Source organism: Pseudophryne corroboree, chromosome 8, assembly GCF_028390025.1.
Source record: "Pseudophryne corroboree isolate aPseCor3 chromosome 8, aPseCor3.hap2, whole genome shotgun sequence".
Classification (NCBI taxonomy): domain Eukaryota; kingdom Metazoa; phylum Chordata; class Amphibia; order Anura; family Myobatrachidae; genus Pseudophryne; species Pseudophryne corroboree.
The window spans coordinates 87,410,224-87,422,488 of NC_086451.1; the positions used below are offsets into that span (position 1 = coordinate 87,410,224).

Here is a 12,265-nt window from a genome sequence, read left to right on the forward strand (position 1 = left end):
CTCAATGCCTAGTACAGGGGGTGTCCGCTCCAATACATAGCTACCCCCAACAGGTCATGTTTTCCACACATATGTATACGAGTATTCAAAATCTCCAGTATATTACCCAGCAAGCCATGAAAAGGTAGTTCAGTTGGATATTGCTGGAGAAGCAATACATGTCCCTAATGGGCTGTGTGCAATGAACAAACCATCATGTTTTCCTGATCAAGCTGGTGAGACAATGTAAGCGTGTGACATCACTATCCACAGACTAACCTGATGGTAGGAATCCACTGTCCCAGCTCCGTCACTGGGACCAGAGAATGAAACAACTTCTCACCCAGAGGTCCTCATGTGACCCACTTCTGTCTAAGGCAGAGGTAGGAAAATGTTTGGTTGCAGAGCGCACATGTCACATGTATCGCCACAGAGGAACCGTTTTCTTCCTGCAGAAGCCAGGCAGTACTGCACAGAACTGTTTAAAACATTTATTTGACCTGTTGTGAGACACTGCTCCCATGGTATGTCACTTGCACAGATTCTGGATCTGGCATGTCATTTCTCCTCTATATACATTACACAATCAGTCTCTGTATACTTATCATGCAACAGCATAAAAGAAAATATATATAATAAATAATACATATAACATTACTTCTGCCTCCCTCTGAAACAGAATGTGGATATTAACAGGAGCTGTGCGCTGCCCTCTGCTGGGGGTGGAGGAGAAACAAAACCAAAGTAAAAAACAAACCTGTGGGTTACGGGGGAAAAAAAACAACAACCCTAAACGATAACTTTAAGGATCTGGGCTCAGCATACAGTCTTTACCAGCTTGTTGACACCAGTTAGTCCTCGGTTCATGAATGGGGAAGGTCTGCACTAGTCGCCTAAACCACAGCACAAAATCCAATATGTCCGACTTTCCAATTTTGTGGGAAATAGGAGACAGGTCTGTACAGAGACATGGCACGGAACGGTGTGTGATCGCAACAGTCCAGGAGACCGTAAAATAACAACGCAAGACACAAGACGACAGTGGGCGGGGTAACCCAACTCTTTGGAAGGGGACAGCGACAACTAGTAAACACGATGAATATCTCCATCTACCCCTTGATTCCCCCCTCAGTCAGGGAGATCTCTTCTTCAAATGTCCACTTGGCAGTCATTCCCCCAACTTATGTTTTCTCATCTTTCTGTTTTCCTCCGGGTGATATTCCGAGGTTTGATTTTCAAGGACAGTTCCCATAACGCCTCCTCGGGCAGGTGATCACTGAAGTCATTGAAGAAAGAGATGATGTCGTCATTCCGGCGAATTTCATAATGACTGCAGGAGAGAGACCGCAATACACACATTATACTGAAGAAACATGGGCGTTACACAGGTCACAGTGTAAGTCAGTGACTTCATACAGGCAGAATGTTTTTGTGTTGTCACTGTACACAGTTACCTGCACATTTCCTGTGAGTAGGTTCTATCCTACACAGCCCCGACTGGCAAGCATGCCCACTGGCCAGAACCGGTTCAACAGACAGCTAGGCACAGATATTTAATTAGCAGGGGTATTGCACAAAGACAATATGGTCTGTCCCCATGCTCTATGAGGTTTCACTGGTTGCCAGCTATATCTGAATACTCCTAATGGCACTGATTTTCTAAACACAGCATAGGGATAAACATGGGGAATGAAAAGACAATACTTAACCCTCAGTATGTCAGATCGGAGATTTACAGTAGCTGGAAAAGTGTACCTAGCGGGCCTCTATGCTCATGGCTCATGCTTGTGGGCCTAAAGTGGCTCTTTCCCTAATAATCTCTAAGAGGGTGGCAGAGGCAGGGCATGGATGAACCTTAAAAGGTGGGGAGATGCAGGGATGAGTGAGGACACTGAAGGGAGAAAATGTGAATGACTGACTGGCACGGCCACTGTAGAGGTGCATCTATGCGTGGAGACTGCTGGGATTGGATGCTGAAACCTTAGTGGATAGGGATTTGGCCAGTAGTATGACCTGTGGGGTAACTCAGCTGTAGCAGGGGTCAGTTTGGGGATTAGTGGCTACATTATCCAATTCTGCCCATCCTTTAAAATAATCTCAGCACTGAGAAACCACCTGTGCCTGTAACCTCTTATGGTCTTTATCCGTTAGGAAGAGTGACACTGGCTGCAACATGCACCAGGTGCGCAGGTAATAGGAAAGTTAAGAAATATATATACAGTCACAGGAAGAGACAGCAGGCATTACTGGTCACTTACGCTTGCTGGAAACGTCTCATGCTGTCCAGGATATTGAACTGTTGCCACCGTTTAGAGAAGTTCACTTTCCCATCAATGTGGTCTGGATTTCCCAGGTGCACAAACGTAAGGTCTTGTAAGATTAGACCCCTAGGTAGGGAGAAGAGGAATGAGACATGGTTAACCAAACAGGTCACCTACTATATGGCTAAACAATATTGAAAAGGGACTCTTACAAGTATGGTATACACGGCGGCTCAACTTCAGAGTGCGCTGTACGGTAGGCCCGGAAAGACGACGAGCTGTCCATCAGAGTGCAGTATTCAGCAAGCCCCTGAGGAATGTCACATAAACCGTATTACTAGACCGCAAGGCACTGCCACTTCCTTGTAAGCAGCAATTACTCATGACCTCACCTCTGATGTCTGCTTCTGCCACTCCAGCCGACGGATGGGGGCGGAATCCAGGGCAGAGAGGATGGCAAGGTAGGAATTAAAATTGTTCAGTTTTCTCAGGTGCTAAGGAGCAAAAAAGATGGAGACCAGCCCGTAAGCCTCAAAAGTTTAGAAACCACAAAAGGCAATAGATCTAGTGTTCGCTTATGTTGGTCAGAAATGGGGACTCTCCTTAGCACAGCGGCCCAACATTGTCACTCCTGCATCCTGTGTGACCTCACCGGTATAACACCAATGCAAACAGAAGCAGTGACACGCATGCTTATTGTTCCCTCTCTGTAAGCCATTCCTTCTCAGTCTGTCTGTCAGTCAATTTGGATACAGGGTTCCAGCTACCATTGTGCTAATCTGCAATGGAAAAGCTATAGGTTTGGAGAATCTCCCTGGAGAGAGATACAGTTATTTAGCCTGTAATGCCTAAAACTCGGTCATCAAGACACCGTAACAGTCCAGGGTTTAAGGACATCCAGGTTTGAGTACACATGGTGAAATCAAGCTGACTGAGGTACTAATTAAGTCACCTGTGCTTAAGTATGGATATCTTTAAAACCCAGACTGTTAGGCCTGTGTTACCCAAGACACACTAATGTATGAAATCACTGCTAAGGGGCAGAAGCAGGTTATTCATGTACGTCTGACAGAGCGTCTTTTCTCCCCTATGTTGCTGCACAACAGTAACGTTTGGCAGCTCACCTCATTTATAAGGGGCTCATACAGATGTACATAATACCAATTTGCCCATCTGATCTACAGTACCCTCAAGGCTCTAGACTCTTCACCAAGGCTACAGACACGTCCAAGTGCTCACAAACTTAGTTATAGGTCCATACAGTGATCTAATTTCTAGAAACATTTTCTATATATATTTTACAGGTTTATTTAAAATTATATGAATTTGTTTCATATTGTCATAAGTGTGTATTATTTTCCAAGACCAGTATTGGTAGTAGGTGCAGTCTGCTTCTTGAGTACAGACTGCTGTTGGTAGACTGATCCGGTCTCTAGCAGCAACTATCAATGCACAAGATCTTGCTTCCTACTTCAAGGACAAGATTGAGGAGATCTGAAATAAAATGGTATGCCAGTGACCTGCGCAAATCCCTAACTAAACCCTCTGCCACATTCTCTTCATTTGATCACAAAACGGAAGATGAAGTATCATTACTCTTCTCATCATCCTACAAATCATTAAACTCGGTCTCCTGTGCTCATCCCAACCTTAACTAAGGGGGGTAATTCAGACCTGATCTTTGCTGTGCGTTTTCAGGTCCAAACTGCGCATGCACCTCAATGCGCAGGTGCGTCACACAGGTACAAAGCGGATCGCCGCTCAGAGATGGGTTTGTGCAATGGATCTGTTTGCACGGGCGATCGCAAGGAGATTGACAGTAAGAAGGCGTTTGTGGGTGTCAACTGACCGTTTTCAAGGAGTGTCTGGAAAAACGCAGGCGTGTCCATGCATTTGCAGGGAGGGTTCCTGACGTCAATTCCGGTCCCGGACAGGCTGATGTGATCGCAGCAACTAAGTCCTGGGTTGCGCAGAGACTGCACAAAATCTGTTTGTACAGCTCTGCTGCACATGCGTTCACACACTTGCACAGCTAATATACACTACCCCTGTAGGCAGTGACTATCTGATAGCAGCAGTGCAAAGATTGCTTGCTAGCGATCAGGTCAGAATTAGGCCTTAAGTCTGTGATCTTACTGTTCAAGCATGAGATGATTACTCCCATTATGAAAAAAACAAAAACGGTGACCCTCTCTCAAACTACTGTCCCATTTCTCAGCTCCCATGCACCTCCAAGCTACTTGAGAGACTTGCTTACACTCACCTTACACACTTTCTTAACTCACACAACTTCCTGGACCCACTTCAGTCAGGCTTTCATTCCCAACATTCCAGAGACAGCACTAACTAAAGTAGTGAATGATCTAGCCAAGTCTAAAGGCCATTACTCACTTCTTTTTCTCCAAGGTCTTTCTTCTACTTTTGACACTGTTGGCCACTCTCTTCTCATATAAACACTACAATCCCCAGGACTCCAGGGGACAGCCCTTTCTTGTTTCTCATCCTATCTAATCGCTTTTTCAGTGTTAGGTCTCTCAAATCCACCTTCTCTTCACTACCTCTATCAGATGGAGTACCGCAAGGCTCAGTCTTAGGCCCTTTGCTTTTCTTAATCTATACCACATCTCTTGGAAAACTAATCAGTTTGAATTTCAGTATCATCTGTACGTGAATGATACTCAAATCTACTTATCCTCCCCAGATTTGTCACCATCTATATTGGTCTGCCTCACGGAATGCCTTTCTGCAGTTTCATCTTGGGTGTCATCTCGCCACCTCAAACTTAATATTTCCAAAACAGAATTAATTATATTTCCACCGGCCAACAGTAGTTACCAACCTGATATCTCTATCACTTTTATTAACTAGTCAGTCAACCCTACCCCACAAGCTCACTGCCTGTGTGTCATCCTTGACTCTGTCTCAAAATCATGTTAGATACATCTAAAAAACATATCCAAAATACGACCATATCTTACACAAGACACTGCAAAAATGCTAATCCATGCTCTCATTGACTCCCGCATTGATTATTGCAATAGTCTCCTTACTGGTCTTCTCAAAAACAGAGTCTCACCACTACAATCCATTCTGAATGCAGCTGCGAGACTAATCTTCCTCGCTAAACGTTCATCGTCTGCTGATCCATCAGTCCCATCACTGGTTACCTGTTTTCTACCATATTCAATATAAAATACTTTTACTTACACACAAGGCTAATAACCATACTATACCAACATATATCTCTTCGCTTATCTCAAAATATTTCCCAACTTGACCTCTCCGCTCAAGATCTACATCTCTCCTCCACACTCATTACTTGCTTCAGGCTGCACCCACTCTGTGGAATGCCCTCTCCAAACATTAATGCGTTCCCTGAAAACCCACCTCCTCACACAACCTTCATAAGCTTTCCTACCTAAGTACATCCTCTCTGTACAGTCCACACATATCCTCACATTTTTTCTCTTTCTCACATCCTCCTGACCCCTGTACAACATTGCTGTGCGACTATATCATACAGCCCACCAAAAACCTTTGCAATCTGGCAGGACCATTATGCAATAGATAGGCATTTATACACAAGGATAGGTGCTATTTCCCTATAGACTGTGAGTAGGGCCTTCCTACCTCTATGACTTTCTGTTATTACCCAGTTTTGTTCTAACACCTCTGTATCCACTTATAAAGCACAACAGAATATGCTACGCTATTTAAGAAACGGTTAATATATAACAATTTGTGTTAATAGCAGAACACAACTAAAGACAGGACAGTTCTTGTTCTAGATTCAGCAAGTGGGTCATTATATACTTATGGACACCCAGTCCATTGCTCACCTTCATAATTTTGATGAATTTAAGCAGCAACCTCTCCCGGTCCTGTGCCTTCTCCTGAAGCATGATGATAGATCGGACCCTGTCGCAGGACAGGTTTCAGAGTTAATATAAAATATCTGGGCTAGATTTGTCATTGTGAATACAAGGTAGCGTCCTCTCCACAGGCTTTCCCCAGCTAACCCCCCAGCTATGCCCCCTCTCTCACCAGTAGGACATGTTGTTAAAGTGCTCTGTGAACTGTGTCAGATTTGGGCTCTTCTCCTCGTTTTGCTCTTTTGCCCACAGCAAAACCTCGGGGATCTGGGTTGGGAAATGGGAAGAATATTAATACAAGAGGCCAGGCTTTTACAGTGGACACAAGTCACTTACAGTGGAGGCAGCTAGGAGAATGCAGCCCGTTAATTCACTACAAACCAGCCAGTGTCATTTCTGAGGCAGACACACCTCATACCTCAGTAATATCACTAGATCATATTTGGTTAAACACATCAAATGGACTGCCTCCACAATCTGCAGGCGACGGGTTCAGTTTAATACAACAGAGTTGAAGCAGCTGCAGCCTGGAAATTAATAACTTCACACCCTCCTATCCGGCATCCTCACCTCAATCTTGTAGAAAAGTTCTGCATTCAGGAGAGTAAGTTGTTCGGCAATTTCATGGCTATGAAAGTCATGGAGAGTTCCTGGCCTGCAACAGGAATGTATACTTTAATTCCCTGAAACATCTAGTGAACAGCTAGACTCGAGAGTGAGTCAACGTTTTGTGCATGTTAGGCCAGGGATGCAGAAGGTCAGATGCTCAGTTGAACATAAACATCTTTATTGACTATGGAGGTCATTCCGAGTTGTTCGCTCGCAAGGCGATTTTAGCAGAGTTACACACGCTAAGCCGCCGCCTACTGGGAGTGAATCTTAGCTTCTTAAAATTGCGAACGATGTATTCGCAATATTGCGATTACAAACTACTTAGCAGTTTCTGAGTAGCTCCAGACTTACTCGGCATCTGCGATCAGTTCAGTGCTTGTCGTTCCTGGTTTGACGTCACAAACACACCCAGCGTTCGCCCAGACACTCCTCCGTTTCTCCAGCCACTCCCGCGTTTTTACCGGAAACTGTAGCGTTTTTATCCACACGCCCATAAAACGCTGTGTTTCCGCCCAGTAACACCCATTTCCTGTCAATCACACTACGATCGCCGGAGCGAAGAAAAAGCCGTGAGTAAAAATACTATCTTCATAGCAAATTTACTTGGCGCAGTCGCAGTGCGGACATTGCGCATGCGCACTAAGCGGAAAATCGATGCGATGCGATGAAATTTACCGAGCGAACAACTCGGAATGAGGGCCAATGTGATGTACATGCAACAGAGATCTCTGAATTGGCTGCCACCATGTAGTTTTTGAACTTTGTTGCTGATGTCATCCCCTGTGCTGGGGGATACCTGTTTTTTGCTTCTCGTCTAAAATAACCCCTCTCTTTCAGGCTCATGGATGACATTACTAATTGGATTGAGCAGTTACCAAATTTCTCTTTTTTCTTTTGACTGTTTGATCAGTAACTGGAGATATTCATGAAACATCTTTGAGCCTCTTTAAGGCTTGAGGTTTTGCCAAGCTTCAGAAGCCGCAGTTCATGCCCATTCAGGAGCAGTTTAATCAGAAGGTCGGCTGTATGGAAATGGAGCTGTAACTATAGTGGTATATATATATATATATAGATGTGTCCTAATATACCAGTGCTGCAGTCATGCCAAGAAGCCCCTCTCGGCACGCCATGTTCTGTGAGATCGTTAGCATCAGGCGTCTTTTGCGGAAAATGTGTTAGTCACAATGCAATGCGACTAGGATTCATCAGGAGATTATGCTGATTAATTTGGTATATCTGTGAGTGACGGAGTCTCTGCATCTGTACATGAAGCCTTTTTCCAATACAAGTTCTGTTCAATATACAGTCTCAGTCACACACCATATACAAGTGTAATATATCACATTAATCAGCACAATCTCCTGGTGCGTCCTAGTTGCATTGTGTTATGACGAAGATACATTTTTCGGCCAAAAAAAAAAAAAGATGCTCGATGATCGCAGAGTTGCACGGATCCTGGTAGCTCACTCACGCCAGGCATCTGGCACTGCGTGGTGTACTGAGGCTAGATGTACGAGGACGCATTTGCATGGTGGAAGTACGGTCTAAAGAAGTAGGAGTTTCTTCAAGGGCACTTGAGGCTATCCATACCAGGGGATGGTGCCAGGAGGCCACACAGAGTAGGCCACTCAATGCAGATATTACCAGACACTATAAAGCTAATAAAAACTAGGACCCAAAGCCTTATATCCATATCCTATACAGGGCACTGGTAATAAAATGAGGGGGAGCAGGAGGACTGTATGGTAGAGGGTCAGGACATTAAATCCAGGGCTCAGCTTCTGTATCTTCCTACTGCGAGGAAGAAATATAGCATAAATACACCTCAAGTGCAAAACCGCTGCAAATAACATATGTAAATGCAAACTTTTCAGGCTCTTGCAAGAACTGTGTACAAAAGTTAAGTTTTGTTTTTTTTACTTTCTGACTTATGCTTCCTGCCAGTAACTCCGACGTAGCTCCCCGCAGCCTTTATAACTGTAATTGGGTCATGTTACAGGTCCAACATTGCAACTCCTGTCATTATACACAAGCTTTTAAAAATATGTAAGTTAATAATCCTATGAATTAATTTGCACGTTTGGTTCAATTGCCCTTTAAACATAGGTCAGCTTGGTCCTCATGGCATCAGGATAGTGATTACAGTCATGCTGGAAGACCCCCATACCTTGCGGCCACCCCCCTGGCAGCGAGTGGTCTCATAGCAGAGTTGCAGTGACTCTGCATCCTCTTGTTATCCACTTTCTCCAGAATGTTCTTGCGCAGCATGTGAGCCAGGCTGAGCTCTCCTTTACACACCAGCCGGAATACTAGTTCCATCAGCAGCTTCAGGATTTCGTCTGTCAGTTCCACCAAGCTGGAGGGAGGGAGGGAAGGGGCAGAAAGTGGTATGAGTACAGTATGTCCAACACACTTACATGTAAGAGCTGCACACATGGTCCTATTAATGTATACAATAAGGGTAAATGGAAAACAATGGGAGCTATTTATGAATACAGAATGTACTGTCAGAGGATGGCTTTTGGGACCACTGGTTGCAGGTTTCATTTGCAAAGGAACAATTTATAGTCCGTTTGGATAGAGGTAGGTAAACAGTCTAAGCTTCATTATTTAGGTACTGAAGTCAGCACAAACTGTCCAGTTTGTACGGAGTCTCTGGGTTTTTTCACCATGTGAATGCAATGACTACCACCACCATGGAGGTAATGTTATCCACTACCTAAATACATCTTGTAAAACCCTAAATACTGGCACTTGCCATTTCTAAATACACAAATGACACTATCCTCAGTTTACGGACACAAAGGATGTGATAAATTAATGTGGGTTGAATGAGAGCAGTACATTTAAAGACATGATGATAACAAATAATGACCGAGTGGCGAAACGCGCAATAAGCAATGCCCTGCCTAGACTTTTATCACAGATCACTAAGGGAGTTGGTGGTGTGGTTTGCAGGAGCTTGGTTACAAGAGGAAGGGATTTAGTGGTCAGTGGACTGCTTCCGCTGTCACCCAAAGTTTTTGAACTTGTCACTGACTTATGATGAATGCGCTGCAGGTGACGTATAAGGGAGGATGTTCCGAGGTGGTTAACGTCCTTACCCCTACTTATTACAGCTTGACAAAGGCAACACACGGCTTGACACCTGTTGTCCGCATTTGTGTTGAAATAATTCCACACCGAAGAGCTGATTTTTTTTGTATTTTGACCAGGCATGTCAATGGCCATATTCGTCCCACGGACAACAGGTGTCTCCCCGGGTGCCTGACTTAAACAAACCACCTCACCATCAGAATCCTCCTTGTCAATTTCCTCCCCAGCGCCAGCAACACCCATATCCTCATCCTGGTGTACTTCAACACTGACATCTTCAATTTGACTATCAGAAACTGGACTGCGGGTGCTCCTTCCAGCAGTTGCAGGGGCGTGCAAATGGTGGAAGGCGCAAGCTCTTCCCGTCCAGTATTGGGAAGGTCAGGCATCTCAACAGACACAATTGGACTCTCCTTGGGGATTTGTGATTTCGAAGAATGCACAGTTCTTTGCTGTGCTTTTGCCAGCTTAAGTCTTTTCTTTTTTCTAGCGAGAGGATGAGTGCTTCCATCCTCATTTGAAGCTGAACCACTAGCCATGAACATAGGCCAGGGCCTCAGCCGTTCCTTGCCACTCCGTGTCGTAAATGGCATATTGGCAACTTTACGCTTCTCCTCAGACGCTTTTCATTTTGATTTTTGGGTCATTTTACTGAACTTTTGTGTTTTGGATTTTACATGCTCTCTACTATGACATTGGGCATCGGCCTGGGCAGACGACGTTGATGGCATTTCATCGTCTCGGCCATGACTAGTGGCAGCAGCTTCAGCATGAGGTGGAAGTGGATCTTGATCTTTCCCTATTTTTTTAACCTCCACATTTTTGTTCTCCATATTTTAAGGTGTGGAATTATATGCCAGTATCAATAGCAATGGCCTACTACTATATATACTGCGCACAACTAAAATGCCACACAGGTATATAATGTAGATGGATAGTATACTTAATGGATGACGAGTGACGACACAGAGGTAGGTACAGCAGTGGCCTATCGTACTGCTATATATAGTATACTGGCGGACTGGACACTGTCAGCAAACTGCTAAACTAGTCTAAAAAAATGCACCACAGGTATACAATGTAGATGGATAGTATACTTAATGGATGACGAGTGACGACACAGAGGTAGGTACAGCAGTGGCCTACCGTACTGCTATATATAGTATACTGGTGGACACTGGACACTGTCAGCAAACTGCTAAACTAGTCTAAAAAAATGCACCACAGGTATACAATGTAGATGGATAGTATACTTAATGGATGACGAGTGACGACACAGAGGTAGGTACAGCAGTGGCCTACCGTACTGCTATATATAGTATACTGGTGGACACTGGACACTGTCAGCAAACTGCTAAACTAGTCTAAAAAAATGCACCACAGGTATACAATGTAGATGGATAGTATACTTAATGGATGACGAGTGACGACACAGAGGTAGGTACAGCAGTGGCCTACCGTACTGCTATATATAGTATACTGGTGGACACTGGACACTGTCAGCAGACTGCAGGTATATATAATATATAATGACGGACCTGCTGGACGCTGTCAGCAGACTGCTGAACTACTAGTATGAAGAAGATAGAAAAAAAAAAAAAAACACCACAGGTAGGTATACAATTATGGACGAGCACTGACGACACAGAGGTAGCCACAGCCGTGGACTACCGTACTGCGTCTGCTAATATAGAGATGATAATGATATAAAAAATATATATATATCACTACTGCAGGTATATATAATATATAATGACGGACCTGCTGGACGCTGTCAGCAGACTGCTGAACTACTAGTATGAAGAAGATAGAAAAAAAAAAACCCACCACAGGTAGGTATACAATTATGGACGAGCACTGACGACACAGAGGTAGCCACAGCTGTGGACTACCGTACTGCGTCTGCTAATATAGAGATGATAAAGATGATAGAGATGAACAAATAAAATATAACACTACTGCAGGTAAATATTTATATAATATAATGAATGACGGACCTGCTGGACACTGTCAGCAGAATGCGTTTATAGAATAAAATAAAAAAACACCACAGGAGTGTTTGTTTAACTTTTTCAGGCAGACAATATACTGGTGGTCAGTGGTCACACTGGCAGCAAAAGTGTGCACTGTACTCCTGCTATAACTGCTCCCCAGTCTCCCCCACAATTAAGCTGTGTGAACAGTGAGCACTCAGCACAGTCAGATATACATAGATGATATATCATGCAGCACACTGAGGCTGAGCACAGATATGGTATGTGACTACTGACTGTGTATTGTTTTTTTTCAGGCAGAGAACGGATTATAATAAATAAAACTGGTGGTCAGTGCAGTGCACTGAGTACTCCTAATGCTCCCCAAAATTATTAGTAGTAATTAAATCTAAATCAAGTGTCTCTCAGTCTCTCTAAACGGAGAGGACGCCAGCCACGTCTTCTCCCTATC

At 44.1% G+C, this 12,265-nt stretch overlaps 1 protein-coding gene across 1 annotated transcript in view; it reads right to left on the reverse strand.

The window, feature by feature from the left end:
• Positions 1-456: 456 nt before the first annotated feature.
• The window catches only part of LOC134949761 (rap guanine nucleotide exchange factor 1-like), a 149,916-nt gene continuing 138,107 nt past the window's right edge, over positions 457-12,265 (reverse strand). Inside the window, exons 7-14 of the mRNA XM_063938504.1 lie at positions 8,892-9,080; positions 6,683-6,767; positions 6,285-6,379; positions 6,080-6,158; positions 2,633-2,734; positions 2,453-2,550; positions 2,238-2,366; positions 457-1,309 (exon numbers count right to left, since the gene is read on the reverse strand). Of these exons, the coding sequence (XP_063794574.1) occupies positions 1,171-1,309; positions 2,238-2,366; positions 2,453-2,550; positions 2,633-2,734; positions 6,080-6,158; positions 6,285-6,379; positions 6,683-6,767; positions 8,892-9,080 (916 nt within the window). The 3' untranslated portion in view covers positions 457-1,170. The remainder of the gene's footprint in view (positions 1,310-2,237; positions 2,367-2,452; positions 2,551-2,632; positions 2,735-6,079; positions 6,159-6,284; positions 6,380-6,682; positions 6,768-8,891; positions 9,081-12,265) is intronic.